The following is a 23,105-nucleotide window of genomic DNA, read 5'->3' as shown; positions in this document are numbered from 1 at the left end:
TGTCTGTAATCAATGCTTAAACAAGTCATGTCATAGAATCAGAGAATTGTTTTGGCTGGAAAAGACCTCTGAGATCATTGAGTCCAGCCCTCATATGGATGGGAAAAGGTGTTTCCAAACAAAAATACAGTGGCTGGCTATGGACTGTGTGGTGGCAGCTGTTGGTAACGAGCCTATGTTCAGCTGTTGCTTAGACAGGGTTCATGTATCAATTCAGTGTTGTATTTGCACACTGACTGTTACAAGGTCACAGTTCAGCACAGATGACAAGAAAATCCTGGTAAAATATTTGTGCTCTGCTGCTTTCATGCCTTCTAGGAAATGTTACTTCAAGTACTTTCAAGTTTAAAGGGATGGTCTGCCAAACCTATGAAAGTTGCAAACAAAGAGTCTACATTGTGTACACATTCGTGCATTTCTGTTTTTCCAGCAAGAGATGTTGCTGGAGTTCAAATCCCTTTCACTGCTTAGAGTGGCTGCAAATAGCAAGTCCTAAATCACGACTTCATTTGTGCCCTGACAAGAAGGAATTCACTGTTTTGTCTCTAGCAGTCCTGGAAGGGAGTATATATTATATAAAGAGAGGGAATTTGCCACTGGTTCATGTAAATAGTGAATTGTTTTTCCTTCCACACGGACTCTCTGTACCTTAGGTAGCAACAAAAGTTCATCCACAGTAACCTTTGTTTCAGGAATTATCTTTTTTTTTTTTTTTTTTAGTATGAATAATTCAAATCCATTTTTAAATGTGTGGTTTGAAGCTGGAAATATACTATTCTTATGCTGAATTTTTCTTCTCTCTGTCCAGGAACCCAGTGGTAACCACACTCCTCCTCAGTTGTCTCCATCACTTAGCCAAAGCACTTTCACTACTGGTGGCTCCCTGGACGTTCCCCACATTATCATGCAGGGTGATGCAAGAAGAAGAAGAAATGAAAACTATTTTGATGATATTCCCCGGTCCAAGCTGGAGAGGCAGATGGCACAGGTAGGGTTAATACCATGACATTAAAAGGCTGCACCTTGCTGCAATTAGATATAGAACTAATCCCAACCATAGCTGTGGGTCATATATGAAGGCTGAATTCTGAACTCAGAGATGGACAGTTTTTCCAAGCTGTCTGTTCCAGTTCTCTATATTTCAAATAGTGTAAGTTGATGTGTAGCTGAGTGTTGGGGGTGTTTAGGTGCCTGCAGGCTAAGACGAAGGTGCCTCCTGCGCAGCAGAGCATGCAGGCTCCCACTGGCATTGAATCTGCCTCTTGTTTCTGCAAGAAGGTTCAGATTCCTCACTTTTTGAGAAACCTAGATAAAAATAAGCTGATAACAGTTCCCTTACAGAAACTTAGAGGACTCAGGGAGTGGTGGTTGCTGCATTTATTAATGGAGGGTGTCAGCATTCTACTAAACATTGTGACCCGTGGATGTATCCTGTTTAAAAAAAGATTCAACTGTGCAACAACTCCTTTGAGCATCACAACACCACCAGATTTAAATGGATGTTGAAGCAAACTGTTCAAGAAAGAAACCCTTAAGCATCTCTGATTTTTTTCACCCAACCACAATAAGAGTCATAATAGTTTGACATAGCATACATTGGTCAGAGTGTTGTCTTGTACCATTGAAGGGCAGTAAAGTTCAGCTTGAACAGCCTGTTGGTGAAAATGCTTTAAGATGAACTCAGCTGGGTTTTTTTGCTGTTATATGCATTGAAAAACAGACAAGTCTTAAGCCATGGAATGCTTTAGAGTGCATGTTGGGAAGAGGGCTTTGATTTGCCACCAGAGGCAGATGGGCAGCCAGTGCGGTTCCTGGAGCGACTCACTCCCCGAAGGAGCAGGGTGCTGCATGAGGCTGCCCAGTGGTTCTCTGCTGCCACAGCCCAGAATAGAGCTTCTGTCCAAAATTCAGCCTCAAAATGGAAACAGCTATGCAAATAACTATGTTATGGTTAACGTAAAGAACAAAAGGCTGCAGTCTCTCAGCTAATTGCATGAACAAGAAGAAGTAATTAAATAAACAAGCAAAACAAGGTGCTGCAGTTACCTGGGAACACAGAAACAAAATTGAATTCCATTTGTTCAGAGGACATTTCTAGAGAAGTGAAATTACATTTGTTTGGGTGGGGCTGTTTCCCTGCCTTGTTTTAAATCTCCTAATTTTCTCCTGTATAATCTTATTGCACAAAATTAAGGGGAAAGTTGCCTAGTGAGTGAGGTTGTTTTCAAACCAACGTCTGCTGGGCTTTTGTGGCAAAGAAAAGATTGAGCTGAAATCCAGCAAGGAAAAGCCCAGTTCTTAGCATGAAAATATTTCTTTGAAGGTCATGAAATTTAGGTGTTTGAGCATGAAATACACACTTGCTCACAGCTGAGTCAACTGGTTCCTCTACTTAGTTCCTTTTATCACTTGGTTCACAAATCCCTATTCTCACTTCCACTTTTAGTCACTAACACTGAAGAAAAATAAAAACCAAAACAACCTTAAAAAACCATGCTGGCAATTCTTCCTATCTACTTTTCACTCTTTTCTTTGCCTGTTTGAACTCTTGATATTCCCAAGAGATATGACACACTCTCATCCATGGCACCTGGAGATTTTCTTTGGGCTGTTAATTGCTTTTCCACAAGGACTGTGATATATTGCATACCCAAAGAGAAAAGTGAGCAGGTAGTTCTTATACCACTCCAAACCACTTTAAAACCAATTAAGTGCTGGGATTTAATTTTTTTTTTTTTTTTGGGTGGGAGCCACTGAATGAATGATTTCAGTGCCTTCTCTCTGACTTTCACCATGGCACATAGCAGTCATCCGTTGGGACTCCAGAGGGGAAAATGGTTTCAGATGAAATCCATCAAATAGGTTTTTTACTGTTAGTCCCTGAACTCCAATCTGTTTGGAGTCCTTCTCAGCTCTACCCCCAAATTCTGTACTCCTGATGTATGTAAAATTCTTTGACTTCAATGGGAAAGTCAATGACTCCCTCTGGTGATCAATCTCACTAAATTGGGCTCACCCCATTAAGAGGTTAATCAGGGAATTCTTCAACCATTCTAGCCCCAAAACAGATTTTTATAGTTTTTTTTTTTTTCCCAATATATGCTCTGCTAAAATGAATTATATTTCCTTCAATTTTTTCCCCCAAAGCACCTTTGAAATTAAAGGAAAAATAATTGTTTCTGGAAAATGAAGGAGATCCAACTGATTCTTAACATAAAGCTTCTGCTCCATTTATTTCTTTATTGTTGGTTTAATCTAGTAACTTCATCCTTGCAGTTCGCAGGTTCCTTTGGTTTGTGTCAGATCAACAACAACTTCTGAGCTGATACCTGTCCAGCTTTCCAGCTAGAATACTGCTCATAAACAGAATGATCTAGAGGAATTATTGGAAATGCTTGAAGGATATTCTTTGTCTTTCCCCTTTCTCTGCTAGGCTGTTTGCATGCTGCTGTATGAATCTGCATGGTTACTGGATGCTATAGCAGAAAGTCATGCCTAAAGATGTCCTTGATGCTGTGGTGTTTGGAAAGGGTTTTAGGTGTGTTTTTGACAATGAGATGACCGAGTATTTTTGTGGCCTTGAAGAAAGAGGGCAACATGGTATTGCAAGCTGAATACCATTGCTTTCATGAACTTAATCTCATTGCTTTCATGAACTTAATTTTATTTCAGAAATGTTAGGATAGGACTGTTTTTAGCCTCAATTTAAAATCTAAAATGTGAAGATCTGTTGATAAAATGCTGACATCTGATGTTTCCATCTTTACTGTGGCTTGTTTTCACTAAACATGTTGATCTTTGCATCAGATATCAACCAGTGTTTGTTAAAACAATGAGCATGTCAATTTAAATCTTTTCTTCCTTTGATCTCCTAAATGGGTTTAAACAAATCCCTGAACCCTAATCAAATCTGCTTGTAAGTAGTACAACACTTTGTTTCCTAGAGGAAACACTGATTTAAATTTACTTAATGTGGGTGGGTTTGTCTCAAGGCCAGCATGTACCTACATTCACAGTTCCTTAGCAGACTGTTGGTGGCCTAAGAGGGGAAAATCCTGATATTTACAGTGAGTTTAACCAATTTAGGTTCCCCACTGGAAGAGTTTTGGTCATTCAACTCTCTAGTTGGTTGTCCAGCTTTAAAAGTCTGTGATATCTGGTAGGATAAATCACAAATGCCAACAAGGTAATACAGAAGGTTAAGAGATTATTTGTTTTCCAAAGAAAAGGAAAAAAAAAATCCAGAAATGACGGACTCATCTGAGTCATCTTTAACTGTGGTTGTTGAATTCTGAGCCTGCAAACTCTGTAGATAAATATGATCAAGTTATTGTGGTTTAAAGTAGCTGAGGTTGCTCTTAAGGTTGCCTAAACTTTTAAAATAGAAATGCAATCATATAGGGAACCAAAATCAATAGGAGTCATCCCATTGAAGGGATTGAAGCTCTTCATTCACCCCTGAAATCATGGATGGGGAAAGTATATATTTCTGAGGAAAAGCTGTGGGGGTTAAAAGGAAGCATAGCTAAGTTCATTAAAATGCACCAATTCAAATGTCAGGTTTTGGGGATTTGTGATACTCCAGGCAGCAGAGGAACTTTTAGGTACCAGCACAAGCAGATCCCAGACTGCTAGCCCCGAGGCTGTTCCTATTTATTCCTCCAGCCGTTTATTCCTCCTCCATGCTGCTTTCAGCCATCATGGTCCATAAGACCTCTCACCGTGGTGGTCAGAGCCCTGCACCCAGCACCCTCCCCGCAGCAGGTGGGCAAGGGAGGGTTACGAGCACTGCTGCCCATGCTGCTCCTGGCAGAAGCAGAGCTGGGTCAGGCATCACCCTGCTGCTGATGCACACACACTCCCCACAGAGCTGAACCTGGGGTGCATCCCAAGATGGGAGAGGTCTGTCATTTCTGGAGGTGGTGGGTGGTTGCCTCCTTAGGGGTTCTGGGGAAAGCTCCAGGCTGTGTCTGCCTCTGGAAGAAAAAAAATTGGTAATGAGTCAGAGTAAGCTTTCTGGTAGGACAAACCCAGTCATGGCCACCCTTATGGAGGGCACCCCAATGGGCTGTGATGAAAGGAAGAGAATCTTTAAGATCTCAGAGAGTTGGAAAAAAATATCCACAGAGGCTGTCAGGAGAAGTGCTTTCCCAGAGATGCTGAATGCAGACTTTATTTTGAAAGCCTTGCTGCGTTCCTTGGTGAGAAAATGGAGGTACAGGGATGTTCTAGGTTGGCTGTGTTGACGCTGAAAGTTTGAAGGAACCAAAAATAAAACTCTTGTCTCACAAGGCTCACCTTCAGAATTTGACATGTTAACCATAGTATGATTCCTTTTTAATTTGCTTGTTTCCTATTTGTTTTCCTGTCTTCTCTGCTTTGGAAGGATTTAAAGGTATTTAAAGGATTTAAGGAATGGATTTTATCAGTGGTTGAAATGACTGCTGAAATAACAGAATTTCTTGCTAATAGATTTAAGAAGCAATACATTTAAAAGTATGATTGTCAAGATTATTTCCTTCTAATGTTATTGATAAGATTCTATTATTTCTAAGATTATTTTCTCCTTTTTTTTTTTTTAATAAAATAGTGTATGCTGTGAGGATGACCAGCCAGCCATTTTAAATACAAGTATGTAAAATCCAAACAAAATGCTCTAAGGTTCGTATTTTTAGGTGCTTCTTATTTTTAATATTGAAAGCTGACTGAAAACTCTGAAGACCTTCAATTTGACGTCAAAAGAAAAATGCTTAACCAAATCTATTTTTATTGCATGACATAGAAGTCATTGACAGTTGTCTTTAATTCAGATAGATCTTAAAGCCATCGAGAGCTCTATCTTGAACTGTAAATTTCAGCTAACTTTCATCTTTCATCCCTTGAGTATTATGTATTTAAAGGCTGAGTGAACTGATAAAGGCATTGTTAAAAATCTAAGTAATTTCTGCCTGAAACATACAATTATTTTTTGTTGAAGAATGTTATGGAAGCTGTAGCATTTTAGAACTAAAGTCGTGGGATGTGGATCATACCTACATGCTGCTTCAGCATATGGAATTGAGGATGCTGCTTCTATCTTTGGTATTAATGATCCAAACCAAAGCCATAAATACTACACCAAGAGGAGGACAGATGTTCTTTTGAGATGGGGACAGATGTTCTTTATTAATTTATTGTTTTTCACACTCAGCCTTGTGAGCTAAAGCTCTACATTGTATGAAAAATGGAAAAGGAAAGGTAGTTTCTGCTGTCAAAAAAAAAATATTGAAAAGCTGAATAGCTGAATTTTAATTTCTAACTTTTAAATTTTTGAACTGCTGGAAAAAAGTTGTACATAGAGTTTGGGTACTCTTCATAAAGAATCCTCTTTTCTCTCTATAATCTCTCTCCTTTACTCTTGTTTTTTCCTCTTTTTTCTCTCTCTTTTTTTTATTTTCTCTCTTTTTTTCCTGTCCTTTTTCCTTTTTCTCTCTCTTTTCTGTTTTTTTTTTTCTTTTGTCTTTTATCTTTTATCTTTTTCCTTTTCTCTTTTATTTTTCTTTATTCTTTTTTCTTTTTTTCTCTACTATTTTTTCTTTTTCCTCTTCTTTTTCTGTTTTTTCTTTTTTTTTCTTCTTTTATCTTTTTTCCCCTTTTCTCTCTTTTTTTTTTTTTTTTCCTTTTTTTCTAAAAATGTACATACCTGTACCTAATGCTTAGGGAATGAAAGTCTTGCAATCTTTACTGGTGCTATTTGACCAGAAGTTTGTATCCTTTATGCAAGATTAAAAAACTGGGGAGCACTTGTAGCTGGCAGCATCAGCAGAAGGGGAGTCACCAATCAAAAGGGACTTGGCTGCTCATCCCAGATTGTGAGGCCAGAACTGTGGCTGTAAAACTGCACCTCCAGGAGCTGGGCAGGGCAGCTGTAGCCTTAGCAAACCACTGGCATGTCCCTGAGTCAGTCCTCCCAGCAGCAACCCAACTCATCAAATGAAAACTGCCTGCCTATCAGAGATCTCCATCACATGAAGGAGGGTCTTGGCTGGTAGAGAGAGGCACAACTGTGTTGTTAGTCTTTGCTCATCAAAGAAATATGTGCAAAGTATGTTCCTGTAAGGAGCAGGAGGTGTGTAGGACCTAGAGCACTGACCCTGGCCTGGGAGGAAGCTTTGCTTTTTGCTCTGCTGTGGGCTTTGGGGGGACAGGCTTGCTGTGATCCTGGACCAGTCATCTCCCTACTGCGATGGTTTGAAACTGTCTTTCTAATTTTTCTTTGCAAAGTTCAAGCAGAGAAAGTGAAAGAGTGTAAATAAGTCACCATTTGGTGTAAGAAAGCAAAATAATGATTGTTCTAAACACTTCAGCTTACACTGACACACCTTCCCAGGGTGTACTTGCAGTGGCATTCACCTCCTTGTGAAGCCTCACTGGGTGCACTGACCTGAAGTGTGGCGTTGCTGCTCATGCCTGTCACCCACTGCCTGCCTGCAAGAAAGCCCTTCCAAGATGGGCTTCATGTAGCAACCTTCATGTAAAGTATTTTCAGGAGAAGCAAAAGAAATACACCAGTGCAAAACATGTTCTAATAAGAAGTGTCCTTTCTAATTTCTGCTTCTCTGAAAGAAACACTAATTTCAGATTTCTCTCTCTGAGGATCTTGTTTCTGAAGGAGGATCTGTGATAATTCTTGCCGGTAAGACAGGCTGTCCAGAGAGCTCTGCGAACATTCTGAGAAGCAACATCTTTTGAGATGCCACAACTGCTCTCCCACAGCCCTCAAACATTTGGAGTGATGATTATAAAAGGGGCCAGACAGCCCTGCTCATCCAATTTTCATTTGTTCCTTTCAGCTGTTGCACCTTTAAAGATTGTTCCCCATGCTAAGAGTGATTTTTCTGGGATCTGATCCAAAATTCTCATTTCTAGAGCTAGACTGAGCTATAGTTAGTAAGATACTGTTAGATTATGTGCATCAGAGGGATCAGGGTTTGCTGCTGTTCCCTTATTCCCTTCTGTGCCTCTCTGGGGCTGCAGTACCAGGAGGTGGGAGCCATCTCCTGAGGCACAGAGAAAGAGGCAGCGGGGAATAAGCCTGGAGGTTGTATTCAGCAGCTTCTCTTCTTCCTGTGCACCAGCTCTACCACATGGAAGTGAGAGAGAGAGAGAGAGAGAGAGAGAGAGAGAGAGCAAGCCTTGCAGGGAGAATTGGAGAAGTCAGCAGAAGATCAGGAATCCTAATCAAACTCCTCAGACCAGCTCAGGGGTGAACAGCATTGAAGTCCATGCTTATTTGACCAGGGCCATGCCCTGGTGTTTCCTAGACTGTGTATGACACTCTTTCCTGGATTCCTGGGTGTGCCTCCGTCCTCCTTGAAGTGCAGGGGCTAAAAGTGGATGCCACCCATACAAGACCTCACTGGTGGCTGTCCTCTCCCCACCTCCCTGTTAAATCCCTCTCCTAATTTGTATTTTATGTATTTAATCTTACTTTCCCAAGGAATAGTCTTGTCTTACCAAATTTCATCTGACTGATTCCTGTCATGCATCAAATCCATTTTCAGTTCTTACCCCATTTGCCCTGAAGGGAAAGTCCCTTACTTCTCCTCAGAGAGCTTGAGCTCTCCTCCAAGCCACAACATGGAGCATCTCATTGCAGATTGCTTGTCATGTTGCAGTCTGCTTGTGCTTGAATAGCAAGAATTACTCTTTAAATGTATTTTTCAACTCCTTGTCCATCCTGACTGAAGCTAGGTTGTGTGTGGAGCATGTCACATGTCACCACATCAGGAGCCACACCATTGATGTCTGAGTCCTGCTAGGCTTCTCTTTGCTGATGCTAATTTAGCCAGCCAGTTTTCCAACAAAGATGATTCATATTGAGCAGCTTCATTATAAACATCTAAAGTTTTTCTTGGCCCACAGAAGCTCCATCAGGTAACACATGGCAGGCAAGACTGCACTTTTTTATGTTCAATGATGTATACATAGATAGAGATAAACACATGCTCCTGTGTTTATTTCAGGTGGCCAAGAGCTGAAATGAGGACAAGGAGATGGTGACTGGATTTTTAAACAACTTTTCTAATAACTGGCTGGTCCCTGCCATTAGGCTGCCTATAACTTTGTGAATCCTGCTTTTTCCCTATCTTTTAAGATGTGCTTTTAGCCCTTCTTTGGTCCTTTCATTATTTTCTATGACTTTCTGAGGACAATTCCTCCTAGTTCAGGTCGGTGAACATCTCCTAAAGAGCCACTGAATGAAATTCATTAAGTTATGCTGAATGCATCAGACTGCAATTCGCCTAGGAATAGGCCTTCTGCATAGGCTTGTCCAGGTATTCTTTTCTGTTGCTTAAACCTTTCTTCTCCTTAGAAAGTACATAATTTCCATGATCAAATCTCACTGGTTTCTGATCAGTTTCAGTACAGTTACTTTCTGTCTTCAGATTATCAACCAAATCTTCCCTGTCTATAGGGAGGAAGCCTAAAGTAAGTTCTCCTTAGGTCATTTTGTTCACCTTATGCAGCACTGTGGTGTCTCCAACATAACCCTCAAGACTGAAGACCTCTGTGTGGCTTGTCCTACAATTTTTCTATTAAATATAAGAGCAGATAGAAAGACTTGAAACAGTTGGCAATGTGAAAACACTTCATAACAAGACTGGCTGCTGGTGTTGTGACAGCAGAGTCTTGTTGTGATGTTACTTGTGTGTATTTGTCTTTGGGGAGGGATAAGATAAGTGCATGTTTGGTGCATTAGCTGATGTTATTTTTTTTTTTCTCCTTTACCATACTTAGGAATATGTTCTTTGTTAAACTCTCTTTTTTTCACAGAACCTCTGTGTCAGTGGTATTGAGTGCCCAAGTGTATTTGTATTTATGATGGTGGGAGTGCATGCAAAAATTGAATTCTTTTCCTTCTTCATGAGGGCTTGTGTTTTGGGAGATGAAAATTATCAGTGTTAGAAACCTAATCCCAGTTCTCCCTCCTACTACCTATTTTCTGGCCTCAGATATCACTTAACCTTCTTCCTTTCCTTGGTTCTTTCCTCTTTAGCACAGGGGTATGCAACTTAGAGTACATCTCCTGAGGATTTCATAATTCATTTAAAAATTTCAGCAGTTTGAAGACATAAAATATGTATATAGTAAATGCTAAATATTTTTACAGTTGTGCAAGGAAAAGGTTGGTTTCTGGAATTTGAATTCATTGCCTTCCATAATATAAATGTTCCTTCTGTGCTGCATTTCAGTACCTTAGTCATTCAAACATTAATGAGTGCAGAACTGAGTAATGACTTTTGCACTGCTGCCCTTCTGACTGGGCATGGGCAATTCTCAGTCTCTGCTAGTCTGCTTGATTTATTATTAATTTAATCAATCGAGTCACCTATGTTTAAAGATGATTTAGCTTAAGCCTAGATCCTCCAAACCTTTAATTCTGCAGGTAGGTCTGTGTGATGGGGGCAGTTCACTTGAACAGTCCTTGGAGCAGAGACTTGGACCCAGATCTTGTTTCTCACAGGTGAGTGCTCCAAACACCTGCTTTTATGCACTCTTCTTTCTGCAAAGAATTAAGAGTAGTAAGAAGGGCTTCCCTTCCTTTCTAGGAAGTGTCAAAGGCAGCCTGCCTTCTGCTTTAACCTGTGAAAGAGGAGGGTGCAATACATAGGTGTGAATTCCCTCAGTGAAAGAAAGGCATCAAATTGAGGGCTCCTGACTCTTGGGAGGAGGATGCCAATCCCAAAGTTTCTGTTTGGGAGAAGAATAGCTGGGGAGGGAGGGGCAGAGTGGGTACCATCTGCATGTGTATGAAAGGATTGATGCCCTGCCCTTTCTTTTAAATGGAGCAACCCAAGGCTTGCTCCATTTACAGACACGCTTCCTGCAGTGTGGTGATGCCTGTTCCTGAGTCAGCACCAAAGCAGCTGGGAGATGTATCTGGTGTATTTCTGTGTTTACCTGCTGCAGCACAGCAGGGCTGCTACAGCAGCAGCTCTGCTGGAGTAGCCTTGCACGCCTCTGCTGCAGGGGACAGGTACCAGCTCCTGGCTGATCTGGCTCCACACCACTCCCAAGAGGCAAGCTCTTGGGAATGGTAGGAGTTAAGGATGCACCTTTGTCTCCAGAATAGTAAGATGGTGAGAACCAGCTGTACAGTGTGATGGCATCACACCGACCCCATGCCACTGCTGGGGAGAAATCAAATGTCTGCTAGTGTGTGATACCACACTGCCTTACCTTACTCCTTCAAGGACCTCAGCAAGGGTGTCCAAATAGCACTGCAGTGTATTTTCTTGATCACCAGATGCCTGGGAATGCTGTACCTGGCATCGAAATGCCTTCTGGTTTACTCTTCTTTGGAAAAGCAGAAGCAATCCTTCTGCCATGGATTCCCTTTCAGAAATCCCTCCACGCCAGAAAAAAAAATAACTGTAGGCATCATGGTGATGAGCATTGCCAGAAATCAATTTCTGCATACAGAAAAAAAGGTCATTAGTGCAGTGTCCTCATAATGACACAGCAGAAGTAGCTGGAGCAGTGTTTGCTACTGGCCTTGCACTGAGGGTAGGTGTTTGTCACATGGAGGGGAGGGATGCTTTGTAGCAGGTTGCAGAAGATGAGGTACAGGACTGTGAACCAAAGTCAAAGTGTTTATTAGCTAATGCTATCTGCACATCATGAAGCAAAATAACTTCAAAAACAAGATGAGGGAGAAGAAATGAACCAGATATGGGAAAGTCAAGGAATTAGTGAATTACTGAAGCTGGAGGAAAGGATGTGTGTGCCTGCATTTCAGATCATGAAGGAAATAAGGGACAATTAACAGCATTAGGCAGACACCAGCCTGTCTGGCAGTGCTCAGTACTCAGTCCAGAGGACGCCAGCCTGCCCTGACAGTAACCAGAAGTGATAAGCTAGTCTGTCACTAGCCAGGCAGCCAGGTTTCAGGCTACTAAAAAAGGTAAGAGAGCAGGAGCCATATTTTTAAGAAGAGTTGCACTTTTCTGAGTTGCTTGAGCATCGGTGCTAAATTCCTGCTGCTGCTATTGACGAGAACCAGCAATGCACATTCTTGCTGTTGATCAATTACTGATACATGAAATCTATTCAATATATCTATTCTGGATGCTGCAGTTGCATTTTTCCTGCGTGTTTGTTGCCTTTTGTTACTGCCTGCCAAAGATACTGTGGGCAGATCTTACATATGATGCTTTGTTTTAGTTGCCTGGCTACTGTAAAATGTTAGCTTAGCTTTCGCTGAGGTGTCACAGATGCTTTCTTGATGAGTGTCCAAACAAGGAAATATGTAAAAGATGCTGGTGAATGCTGTGCTTGCCCAGTTCTGTTGCTTTTGCTAGAAATGCTACAGAATGCTTACTTTGCTTGGCTACTCCAGACTATCTGTACAACAACATGAAATGTAGACTGAAACCTTTCATTTACACAGCGGGGTCATGGTCAGTACCAAAGGTAATATTATCTGTATATTTGTATGCAAAGGAACTGTTGTTGGAAGGAGATGATGGGCAACTGCTTCACTTAATTGCAATACATTCTTTCCTGGTAATTGTTACAAAGAAAACATGTTTTTTCTTCTTCACTGCATTGCCAGGTTTTTTTCCCCCTTCCTCTCTCCCTGTGAAAGTCTCCAACAGAGAGAGATTCAAATCTGAAACACTTAATTGGGATGTTGACTTCAAACTTTTTCCCTGCCAAAAGACTGAAAGTATCCAATATTTCTTCTGCTCTCTGCATTTTCTGTTTACACCTGCATAACTTTATCTCCTCACATCGCCAGCACTTCTGACTAAATTGTTTGCTTATACTCACGGTCTGAGCCCTTTTCTAAAGTCTCTGAATAAGCTATGTTTCCTTCCAGTCAGTCCAAAAATATTTTGTCAGCAAATACATTAAAAAATAACTTTTAACAACTGTTTTACTTCCTCCTCTAACGTCATTGCAAGCCTGTTCTTAATGATTCTTGCCTTTTGGCAGTCGGGGTGCGTTAATATTTACAAGATGAGATGTAGTTTTCTGTTTATATCAGCAGTCCTCTGTCTGTGAGATCTGGAGCAACCAGAATGCAGGATATCCTTTCTCCTCGATCCATCAGGTTCATAATGTAAGACACAGTGATGAATGGCTATGTTGTCACTCTCTGGATGTACAGTCTTGTTGCCATGGTGTTATCTCCGGGTGTCGTGTCGCTGAAGTGACAAACGAGAGTCCGCCACTTGTCCGCCTTCCCTTTGGGGTCGTGTGTGCGCCCATTCGTGTACCCGTGCCGTGTGGTTAGCATCTGTTTGGCTGGATGGTTGTCCATACAGGACATCGAGGGGGATGGCCAGCAGCAGTCTCACTCACAGGGGGAGCTTTGACTTCTGGTCCTGATGTAGTTTTTTTTGTTGTTGTTGTTGTTTGCTCACTTTCCCAAAGCCAGAAACCGTGTAAACAGCCTGGTTTGCACAGTTTCACCCCCACAGCGTGTCATGCTGCCCTTTCTGTGTTAATCTATAGGCTTTGCCTAGCTGAGAAGCACACTGTGTTTGCTGAGGCACTTTTGGGGAATTAGAGGGCAGGAGTGATGGTGCTCTGAATCCATATCACCTCTGTGACAGAGGCACACCTGCCGTGCACGTGAGAGCAAACCTGGCGATGCGTATTGCAGCGTGCAAACGACGACAGCCAGTTGCTCAGATTGCACGAAGCACAGCGTTTCAGAGGAGCTGTAGATTTCTCCTAATTTCTGTCATATAACCCCCTTCATGGAGCATTTCTGCTAGGGAGGAGGAGTTACGGCTACAAAGCTTTAGAAGCTCTTAAAACGTAGATACACCATCAACCATTTTCATTATTTCAAGAGCTAAAGCTACAAAAAGCTGGGGAAAAAAATTCCTCCCATTTTAGGAATTAAAATGTAAGCAAATAATGAGGATTTGGCTGGTTCACAGAAACATTTAAAAGCCTTACAGAGAGAAAATCATTAATTTTTCAGCCAGATGCGTTGTATCTATGTGTGCTCCAATTTGTTGTTGTCATGGTGACCAACACGTTACCATAACCAGGCATGAGGCTTTAACAGGTGAAAAGTTATAAGATGTAGTCCTTGTTAAAAATGACCACAAGCCACTCAAACCCAGGCCTTTTTTTGGTTTTGGTGTGGTTGGTGGTTGTTTTTTTTCCCTCTAGCATGGGGAGTTGGTTAACTTGAAGTATTTATGAAAAGGTGAAGCAGGCTTTATAGAAGTTGTATTGAGATTACTTCTTACCTGTGACTAACTCTGCATCCAGGTGCCTTCAACTGGAGTCAGATACAGCTCTCAGAGAACTGGGTGACATAGAACAGAAAAATCTGCAACAGTTGGTAAAAATTACCTAGTGGGAGTTATCTGCTTTAGTAGCTCATCTGACATCAGGCATCTGAGTCTCTAGCACACTAAGAAGTCCACATCTGCCCATTTTCAGGGCTGTGAAGCACTTCAAGATATACTGGTCTTTAAGGCTGTAGCCTTTTATGGTTGAAAGTTGTCACCACAAAAACATTCAATGAATCTTTTACTACTCTGGCACCTGACTTGAGACCATTTTGTGATTATAAATTCTTTATCTGCAAGATGTGGAGCAAAAAGTCTTTCTGAAGGTGACTGAGGCCAGAGGAAGGAAAGGCACTGCTTAAAGGTGTGGGGAGGTTAGGATACTAAAAAAAATAGGCAGTACAGCAAAAACCACATGATAAATGGCCCAGCTGTCTGATGAGCTGCAGAGTTAGATGAGGAATACATTCTCTCCTGCCTTTCTGCTTCATCACAGAGATAAAAATCTCCATACGTATATTGTGTCATAAAAAATACATAAGCTTAAATGTTTGATTGTTTCTTATAATTGCAAATTAAATATTCAAACCAGAAAATCCTTTTCCTATCATCTCTATTTTAAAAAATTAAATCAAACATCATAGCCAGCCCTGCATGGCAATTTAAGAGCGTCTCTATGCTGCTTGGAAGAGGTTTAAGTGCTTCTGGAAGGTACTGAAGCTCAATACATCACCCATGAATTGTTCCATACCAGTTCCTCACATTTAGAACTCCTAGGAATTTATATTTTTCTACCCCAGACTCGAGACTTGGCATTTCAAGTCTTTAGGTCAAAGACATTTTACCTGAAGTTAATTGCCATCATCACATCCTCAGTCTCAGAACTTCAGTCAGTCAGCTGAGGTCTACAGTCTTCCTGCAGAGGTTTTTAGGCCCAGATTTATGAAAGTATGTAGCTGTCTAAACTGTGGTTATAAGACTTTCTTCCCTTTAATGAAGGAAGGGAGGAAGGGAGGGAGGGAGGGAGGGAGGAAGGAAGGAAGGTAGGAAGGAAGGGAGGGAGGAAGGAAGGAAGGAAAGAAGAAAGGGAGGGAGGGAGGAAGGAAGGAAGGAAAGAAGAAAGGGAGGGAGGGAGGAAGTACGGAAGGAAAGAAGGAGGGAGGGAGTAAGGAAGGAAGGAAAGAAGGGAGGGAGGGAGGAAGGAAGGAAGGAAAGAAGGGAGGGAGGGAGGAAGGAAGGAAGGAAAGAAGAAAGGGAGGGAGGGAGGAAGGAAGGAAGAAAAGGGAGGAAGGAAGGAAGGAAAGAAGGAAGAAGGAAGAAAGGGAGGGAGGAAGGAAGGAAGGAAAGAAGGGAGGGAGGGAGGAAGGAAGGAAGGAAGAAAAGGGAGGAAGGAAGAAAGAAGAAAGGGAGGGAGGGAGGAAGGAAGGGAGGAAGGAAGGAAGGAAGAAGAAGGAAGGGAGGGAGGAAGGAAGGGAGGAAGGAAGAAAGAAAGGAAGGGAGGGAGGAAGGAAGGGAGGAAGGAAGGAAAGAAGGGAGGGAGGGAGGAAGGAAGGAAGGAAGAAAAGGGAGGAAGGAAGAAAGAAAGGAAGGGAGGAAGGAAGGAAGGAAAGAAGGGAGGGAGGAAGGAAGGAAGGAAGAAAGAAAAGGGAGGAAGGAAGGAAGAAAGGAAGGAAGGGAAGGAAGGAAATTGCTTGCGGAATGTGTAATAGGAATTAGACTTCTAAGCATCTTCATGGATTGGGCTTTGGAGACTGCCCTATTATAACTCTCAATGGGTGATGAACACAAGCAATAGTATGGTTTAAAAATCTGAGGAGTTTGTTAAGAAACAAAAAGAAAGAAGACCAGAAGCCACTTCTGCTGAATATTAAAAAGGAGAGCACTGAATATGAAAAAGGAGAGGACTGGAGCACCTCTCCTACAAGGACAGACTGAGGGAGTTGGTTCTATTCAGCATGGAGAAAAGAAGGCTCCAGGGAGACCTTATAGTGGCCTTTCAGTGTCTGAAGGGTGCCTACAGGAATTTAAAAGAACATGTGATAGGGCAAGGAGCAATGGTTTTAAACTAGGTAGATTTAGATTAGACATTAGGAAGAAGCTCTTCACTATGAGGGTGGTGAAACACTGAAACAGGTTGCCCAGAGAAATTGTGGACACCTCATCCCTGGAAGCATTTAAGACCAGGTTGGATGGGGCTTTGAGCAACCTGATCTGTGAGAGGTGTCTCTGCCTATGGCAGGAGGCTTGGAACTAGATGGTCTTTAAGGTCCATTCCAATTCAAACCATTCTGTGATTCTGTGATACAGTTACAAAAGAAAGTTTTGTGACTATTGCATAACATGTCTTCTTCATCTGTCAGAATGATCTTTACCTATGAGATTTAATTTTGTGCAGCTTTTTTTTAGTAGCTGCTGCCCATGTAAGACACACAGAAACACATAATAGGTCTTCAGGTGCCATGGTCTGTCAGGAGCAGCAGAAATCCTGTATCTCTGTGTTCCCTTCACCACAGCTGTGTTGCCTGTTCAGATGATCCTAGAGACAAGTACAGCAATCTTAGCAATTCTCTTTTTTCTGACTTAAAAGGAGCAGGTACTAGGATGATTGTATATATTTATAGAGCAATTACTGGATCCAAAAGATGGTCTCCACACAGTCCCTCTCTAAGTGTCTGATATGCTAGTAGTATTAGCCTGCTTGAAGATGGGTTCTCATTTCCTCATGGTTGTTGCTTCCTAGCTCCTTGAATTGAAGCAATATGAGAGGTAATCACTGTTCCTCTTTTTCCTGCCCTTCATTTACAGACAGAAACAATGTGATTCTCCATGGTTTTAATATCTTTCATGTAAAGGAGTCAAAAGTGTAAAATTATGTACTCTTTTCACTCCTTATGTACACTGCTTACTGTGTCAGTACTGTGCTTTTTCTGCTTGTGAGGACAGCCAGCTGAAGATCAGTGCCACAAAAGGGTTTGGAACATTCCCCAGGGTCAATTACTCTGTAAAAATTCTGGTCCTACCTCATGTTCATCCCTTAGTGCTACCTTAGTGGAAAGATCAGTGGTCAAAAGATGTGATTTTATAGCTTCTCTGTCCTGGATTTACTCGTTCCATTGTAGTAACGTTTTGCTAAATGGATAGAATGTACCTCCTGAGATCTGCTTCCTCACACAGGACATGTAGGAATATATCTTTATTAGGAAAAAAGAAGGACTATTTCAAGAGGTCTGTTTGCTGTGGCTTTGAACAGTTTGTAAGAGACAGCTGAGCACACTGAGAATTTGTGGTGGGTGCACTCCATCTTCTCTTGCAGTCAAATACAAGCTCCACTAATAAGGATGCAGGTCCTTACCCCTTGTAATGTGCTTGAAGCCATATTTCTTTTTAAAGAAATCAAATTCCCACTTGAGGTTAAATATGATCAAAGGTTTTTACACATTACTGGTCAAAAGGTTTAATTTCTGTGGCTATAGAATGCCAAAAATTGGAGCAATTTCGCCTGCTGCTTGCCTTTCAACGTTTGAGGTTGAAGTCCTATCCATAGCACACAGGCAGCTTAACTGGGCAAAACAGGAATTACAACACTGTGTAATTTGCAGATGTGCTACTAGTGCCAGGATTAACTAGGTTCAACTTGGTTTATGATGTTTGCTTGCTTGAAGTTACCATATCAGCAGGCTAATGTTGATGTTTCTTGCTTTTCATTGCAGAGCTGTGCAAATGTGTGTCATTTCATTCTTGTGTGACACATAAAAATGATGTACTTGTTTTGTTTACTCTGTCCTGATTTAATTAGGAGGATGTGATACTTTGCCAGACTTTGGAATGTCTTTGATAAGAATTTTTTTCGTGTGTTTTTGATGCTTAACTTCTTTTTTTGTTTTAAAAGTCTGAGCTTTTAGTCATATTCTGTCGTGAAATGCTGATGATGATTCCTTACAATGTTTTAACAGTATTTAACATTCATGTTAATGACATGCATTGAAAATACAAAGGTAAAAGAAGAAGCAGGTAAAAGAAGCAGCAGCTTAATCCAAACTGAAATAATCATATAGGAGACAATAAAAGAGTTTGAGAGAACAAGCAGGGGAGGAAGGAGGATTGGAGAAATCTAATCCCTAGGCAGGAGAGGGAAATTCAGAGATCAGACAAGACAGGGTAGGGAAGAAGTGGGGCTTGTGACAAAGGAAAGAGGAGAAGGACTCCACAGGTCATTTTCAGTTAAAGTGAGCTCACACTGGTTTGGTAGCATCCTTGATGTTGAGGACATGGGCAGTGTGGGCACCTGTGAGCCAAAAGTAGGAGAGATCACAGTTAAAAAACAGACACCTTAATTTTTTTGCATGAGTCTGTAAGGCAGAAGGAGCCCCGAAGTGCCCAGAGGTCAATCCAGATCCAATAAAGCCATGTCCAAAACCACACAATGACAGGTGAGAACCAGATCTGCAGCAATGCCTGTGTTGGCTCTCTTTAGAATGGAAAGAGTGTTCTGTGAAGGGATTTGGCAGCAGACTTCAGTCCTATCCATGTTCTCTGAGAGCTTTGAGGAAAGAAGGGGATATGACAGCTCAGGAAGGCAATCACCTATATCAATGAGAATGATGAATGTGGAAGGGCATTGTTAGTAACTCCACAATGAGACATCAAGAGAAGGTGATCAAAGTAGATATTCAGAAGGAGATTAAAGAATGCCTCCTATGTTTGAAGAATGTATAATAAGTCTTCAGATCAAAGCAAAGTCTCAGTTATTTAGCCATTTAGGAAAGTTAGTTACCAGTTATGTGTGCTGGATAGTGGAAGACTTATTAACTCTGTAGAGAAGCTTGTAAAACACAGAGTGGAATTTGTAAATGGCATTTTTGTGCATCTCATGAGGGTTTTCTTTCCAAGTGCTCTCAGCCTCTTAGATGTATTGTAAACAGTTACTTTTTGAGGAACATTTCCGGTGCCTAATCATTTTATTCTCAAAGCAAATAGATTTAATTAAAGCCTCATTAAACGCTACAGCAGATGACTTTGGACTGTAAATTAAATGATGAAAAATTGTTGTAGGAGTTGTCTTCCCTGATTTCAGTATCACAGCTCTTAAGTGTAGAAGATTAATTGTTGTTAATTGATCACAACAGTGGAGGGCTACTCGATAGCAGATTCCCTTGCAGCTTCTCATATCTCCAACTGTGATTTTCAGACAGGAGACTGGGGAGAGCCTTCAATTACCTTACGACCTCCAAACGAAGCCACAGCATCAACGCCTGTACAGTACTGGCAACATCATCCAGAGAAACTCATCTTCCAGTCATGTGATTATAAGGCATTTGTAAGTGTTGAGAAATGAGGTGGTTTGATTTGGGGTGGATATATCCATCTTAGATTTGGATTAACTGTTGGGATTGGGTTGGGGGGGGGTTTTGGTTTGTTTTTCTTTTTCCTTTCTAATGTCTTTTTTCAGTCACTTTTAATGAGACAGGCCACTTCTTCTGAAATACTGTAATTGTAGTAAAGGGGAAACAAGGATGCACAGTGCTTTTTGCTATGAATTCTGTGATATATTGCAGCCCTAATGTTAGAGAAATGACACTGCTAGGGGCCAATGTGTTGCAGAAGTGACAGTGGGAGCAAGCTCCACCAATCTGTCACAAACTGCTGTTCAGTACTTACAGAGAAATAATAAAACATAATATGGGACCCTCACACTCATCTTAATGCTGTGTGCATAGTAGTTAAAGTACTGTCTTGGCTGAGCTTTATACCTCTGTTTTGGGGGAAGGGAGCTAAGGAAAATGGAGATCAGGGTCCTGAAGCAGTTTTCCATCCGTGGGACAAGGGCTCATTCAAACCTCTCCCCAGCTGATGACTACTTGAAATACCAGGAGCAGTCAGTCCTTTCAGGGCAGGGTGTATTTATTTTGACCTCCTGATAGCTGTAGCTGATTTCCACTTCCCATCCCTGGAGAAATGAAATTTCTCTCTACATCTAAAAATCATTGGTGTTACCTGGCTATTACAACTACTTCTGAAGGAGATGAATATCTCCTGAAGCACAGAAAGTCATTCTGAATGACTTTGGGTTTGAATAAAAAACACTTCTCTGAAGCCTTGACTTCCCTGTCAACAGGGCAGGGGTGCTGGTGCTTCTGGAGAGCTGAAGATGTGCTTCAGCCCACCTATTTAAACTTTTACATTTTCCCCTTCTGGCTTTGCTGGAAAGCAGTGATAAAGTTGCTGAAGGTGCTTCCCAGACCACTGCATCCTCTTCAGAGGTGGCCACCTAATGAAGCAAGGCTGACACTTTACAAAGGAAAGGAGCTCAGTAGATGTAGTGCATTTAGCATAATAGCTGGGGGTTAACCTCCTGTCTGGATGTGAGTTTCAGGTCCTCTTCACTTCAAGGAACCTGGATCCTCAGTGGGTTTTAGGACACTGCTCTGTTCACCAAACACTGCAGTAATCTGGGATAGGGTTGGGGCCAGCTGGACTGATTTAAGGGATATCCAAAAGGGTAGGAATTGGAGATTAAGTGCAGGTGAGACAGACCCTCACTCCCACTGAGAAGGCACAGAAAAGGAAGCTTAGTGACCTCTAGTTCTTTAGATATTTTCCATAGTTTTAAGTGAAGTGGAAAGGTTTATCTCAAGAGTGCTTCCTTTCTCATTACTTGTTCCATCAGTAAATTCCTAATCAGATGTAACCTTTGTAGCAGATAGGAAGGTGTTTGGATCATTAAAGGAATGAAGCTGGGATGACCAGGAGTCACCAGTTACTGGTGATTCTTCTCAGGAAGAAATAATGGTTTAAAAAAATCAAAATATCTGTGTTAATGAGCCACCCCACACCCTCCCCCAAGAGCTGTAATGACCTCAGCCTTACGGAGTAAAACCCTGGCTTGGAAGTTAATGAATTCACTCAGGCTGAGCTGTTGGATGTCCTCTGTGTTGCTCCCACATGCTTTGGGTCTTTGTGAAGGAACATTTCCAAAAGTACAAAAAGTCAAAGGAAAACAAAACTCCCTCCTAGAATTTTGGATTTTTCTGATAATTGAGTTGGACAGTGCCTCTGTGATTTGTTTGTCTATTGCAGAGCCCACCCTGGGAAGCGTTTCTGAATTCCTGCAGCTGAGGCTTTTTGCTGCTGTGCAGATGGGATGGGAGCTGCCTGTCTCTTTTGTTTCTTCCTCTTCTGCCACGAGTCCAAAAGCTCTGCTTGTTTCCCTTGATGCCTGACCAATTGGTAGCTTTCAGGGAAATACCAATTTGTTGTGCTGTAGTCTATTAAAATCAAAGAATTTTTTCAAAACAAAGGTAGAAATTGGTTGCATCTTTCCCAGGGAAGGCTAAGAATGGTAAAAATACTGAACAGCAGGATCCAGGAAAAGATGCAGTTCAACCCATAGACTCATAGAAAAGTAGACCTCACTTGCTCAGCATGTAAACCTCACTTTTGTTTCATTTTCTAATTTCAGAGCTTGCTTTAAATTTGTTGTTCTGCTGCAAGGGCAATACTAAGCCATCCCATCAAATTAATGCCCACAGCCCTATTCATGCCAGCATCAAGCCCCCAGCTGGACTTGCAGCTGCTTGGTTTCTGAATCTTTCACATCTGCAGTCCTCCAGGAATGCCCTTCATTCGTTCCTTTCTGCTTATGCTTAGCTGGTGGTGTTGGTGTTGCTCACCCTTCCATTTATAATGCCCTGTAAAGTGTTTCTCACTAATTACCATGTTGGCTACTGTCAACATTGAAATATTTATGCATTTCTTGCAGGTCAGAGACTCCTGCAGTACTCAGTGTGAACAGAAGGCTTTAAAGAAAATACTTGTTTAGGTCAGGAGACCAGAGAGTTGAATCAGTACACTCTGTTCAGTTCCAGCTTGTGTTCAGCTGTAACTGAAGTTATTTTTGATAGGTTTTTCTTTAAGGTGAAGCTGGTTTACTGTCTGGTTGGGTCAGCATAGGCTGCTTCCAAGGGGAGTCAGTGTACAATGAAAGGGGCCAGGCAGCAGGAGTCTTCTGGGAAGAGGCTCTTGGTCATGGTGCTTTCTCTCTTCTGCAACTCAGCTGCCCTGTTCTCACCGGTGGCATGACTTCTCTTCAGCTCCTGTGTTGGTCACTTAGACTGAAAACTTAACAGAAGCCATGGCATTGTGATGAAGTGAGAATGCAGAGACATCTCTGTGCCTGGGGAGGAGAAGACAAGGGATGGCTTGCTCTCCTGTTGCCCCAGTTAAGCCAGCCTTGCACGTGGCACCGTGCAGAGAAACATCCTGTTTGCACAGAGCTGTATCTGATGTGCACATCTACAAATGCACAAGCCCATAGCATGGTGTGGTGTAGAGAAGGACTAAGAGCCAGAGGAGCAAAACCTTCTGTCAGGGTGTGGGAGGGCTCAAACTTCACATGCCACTGAGTGATGTAATGAGGAAGAGGCAGGTTGGAGAGGAGATGTGTTAGTGAGGCACTCACTGCCTTGTGTACCCTAGAAGATGAGCAGGCTCCTCAGACCATAGTGGCTTCCAACAAGCTGGGCCAGGACCCAGCACCAGCACCCTGCTGCCTTCTGTCACCCAGCCTGACTTCAGACCAGTAAAGGCTTCAAAATAATAGTTCAGGGTCAGGCATTTCTTAGGAAGAAATAATGGTTTGAACAAGTTTTCAGTTCAGATTTATTTTCTCTATTAGCTGACATTGGGCTCTGCTATTTGCACATAAATTACTTGCAGAATGAGTACACAGAGGTTAACATCACTGCTGGCCTCCACAGCCACGTGATTGCACACAGCAACATGAGTGTGGCAGGTGGCAGCTACAAA

At 41.8% G+C, this 23,105-nt stretch overlaps 1 protein-coding gene across 1 annotated transcript in view; it reads left to right on the top strand.

Moving 5' to 3' along the window:
• Positions 1–23,105, top strand: part of ANKS1B (ankyrin repeat and sterile alpha motif domain containing 1B) — a 390,775-nt gene that overhangs the window by 345,711 nt on the left and 21,959 nt on the right. The window contains 3 exon segments of the mRNA XM_054386772.1: positions 809–988; positions 13,037–13,108; positions 19,489–19,617. Coding sequence (XP_054242747.1) covers positions 809–988; positions 13,037–13,108; positions 19,489–19,617 — 381 coding nt within the window.

The sequence above is a fragment of the Indicator indicator genome, chromosome 14 (genome assembly GCF_027791375.1).
Source record: "Indicator indicator isolate 239-I01 chromosome 14, UM_Iind_1.1, whole genome shotgun sequence".
Lineage (NCBI taxonomy): Eukaryota > Metazoa > Chordata > Aves > Piciformes > Indicatoridae > Indicator > Indicator indicator.
Note: the sequence above shows the minus strand (reverse complement) of the source record. Positions and strands in the feature narration are given on the sequence as shown.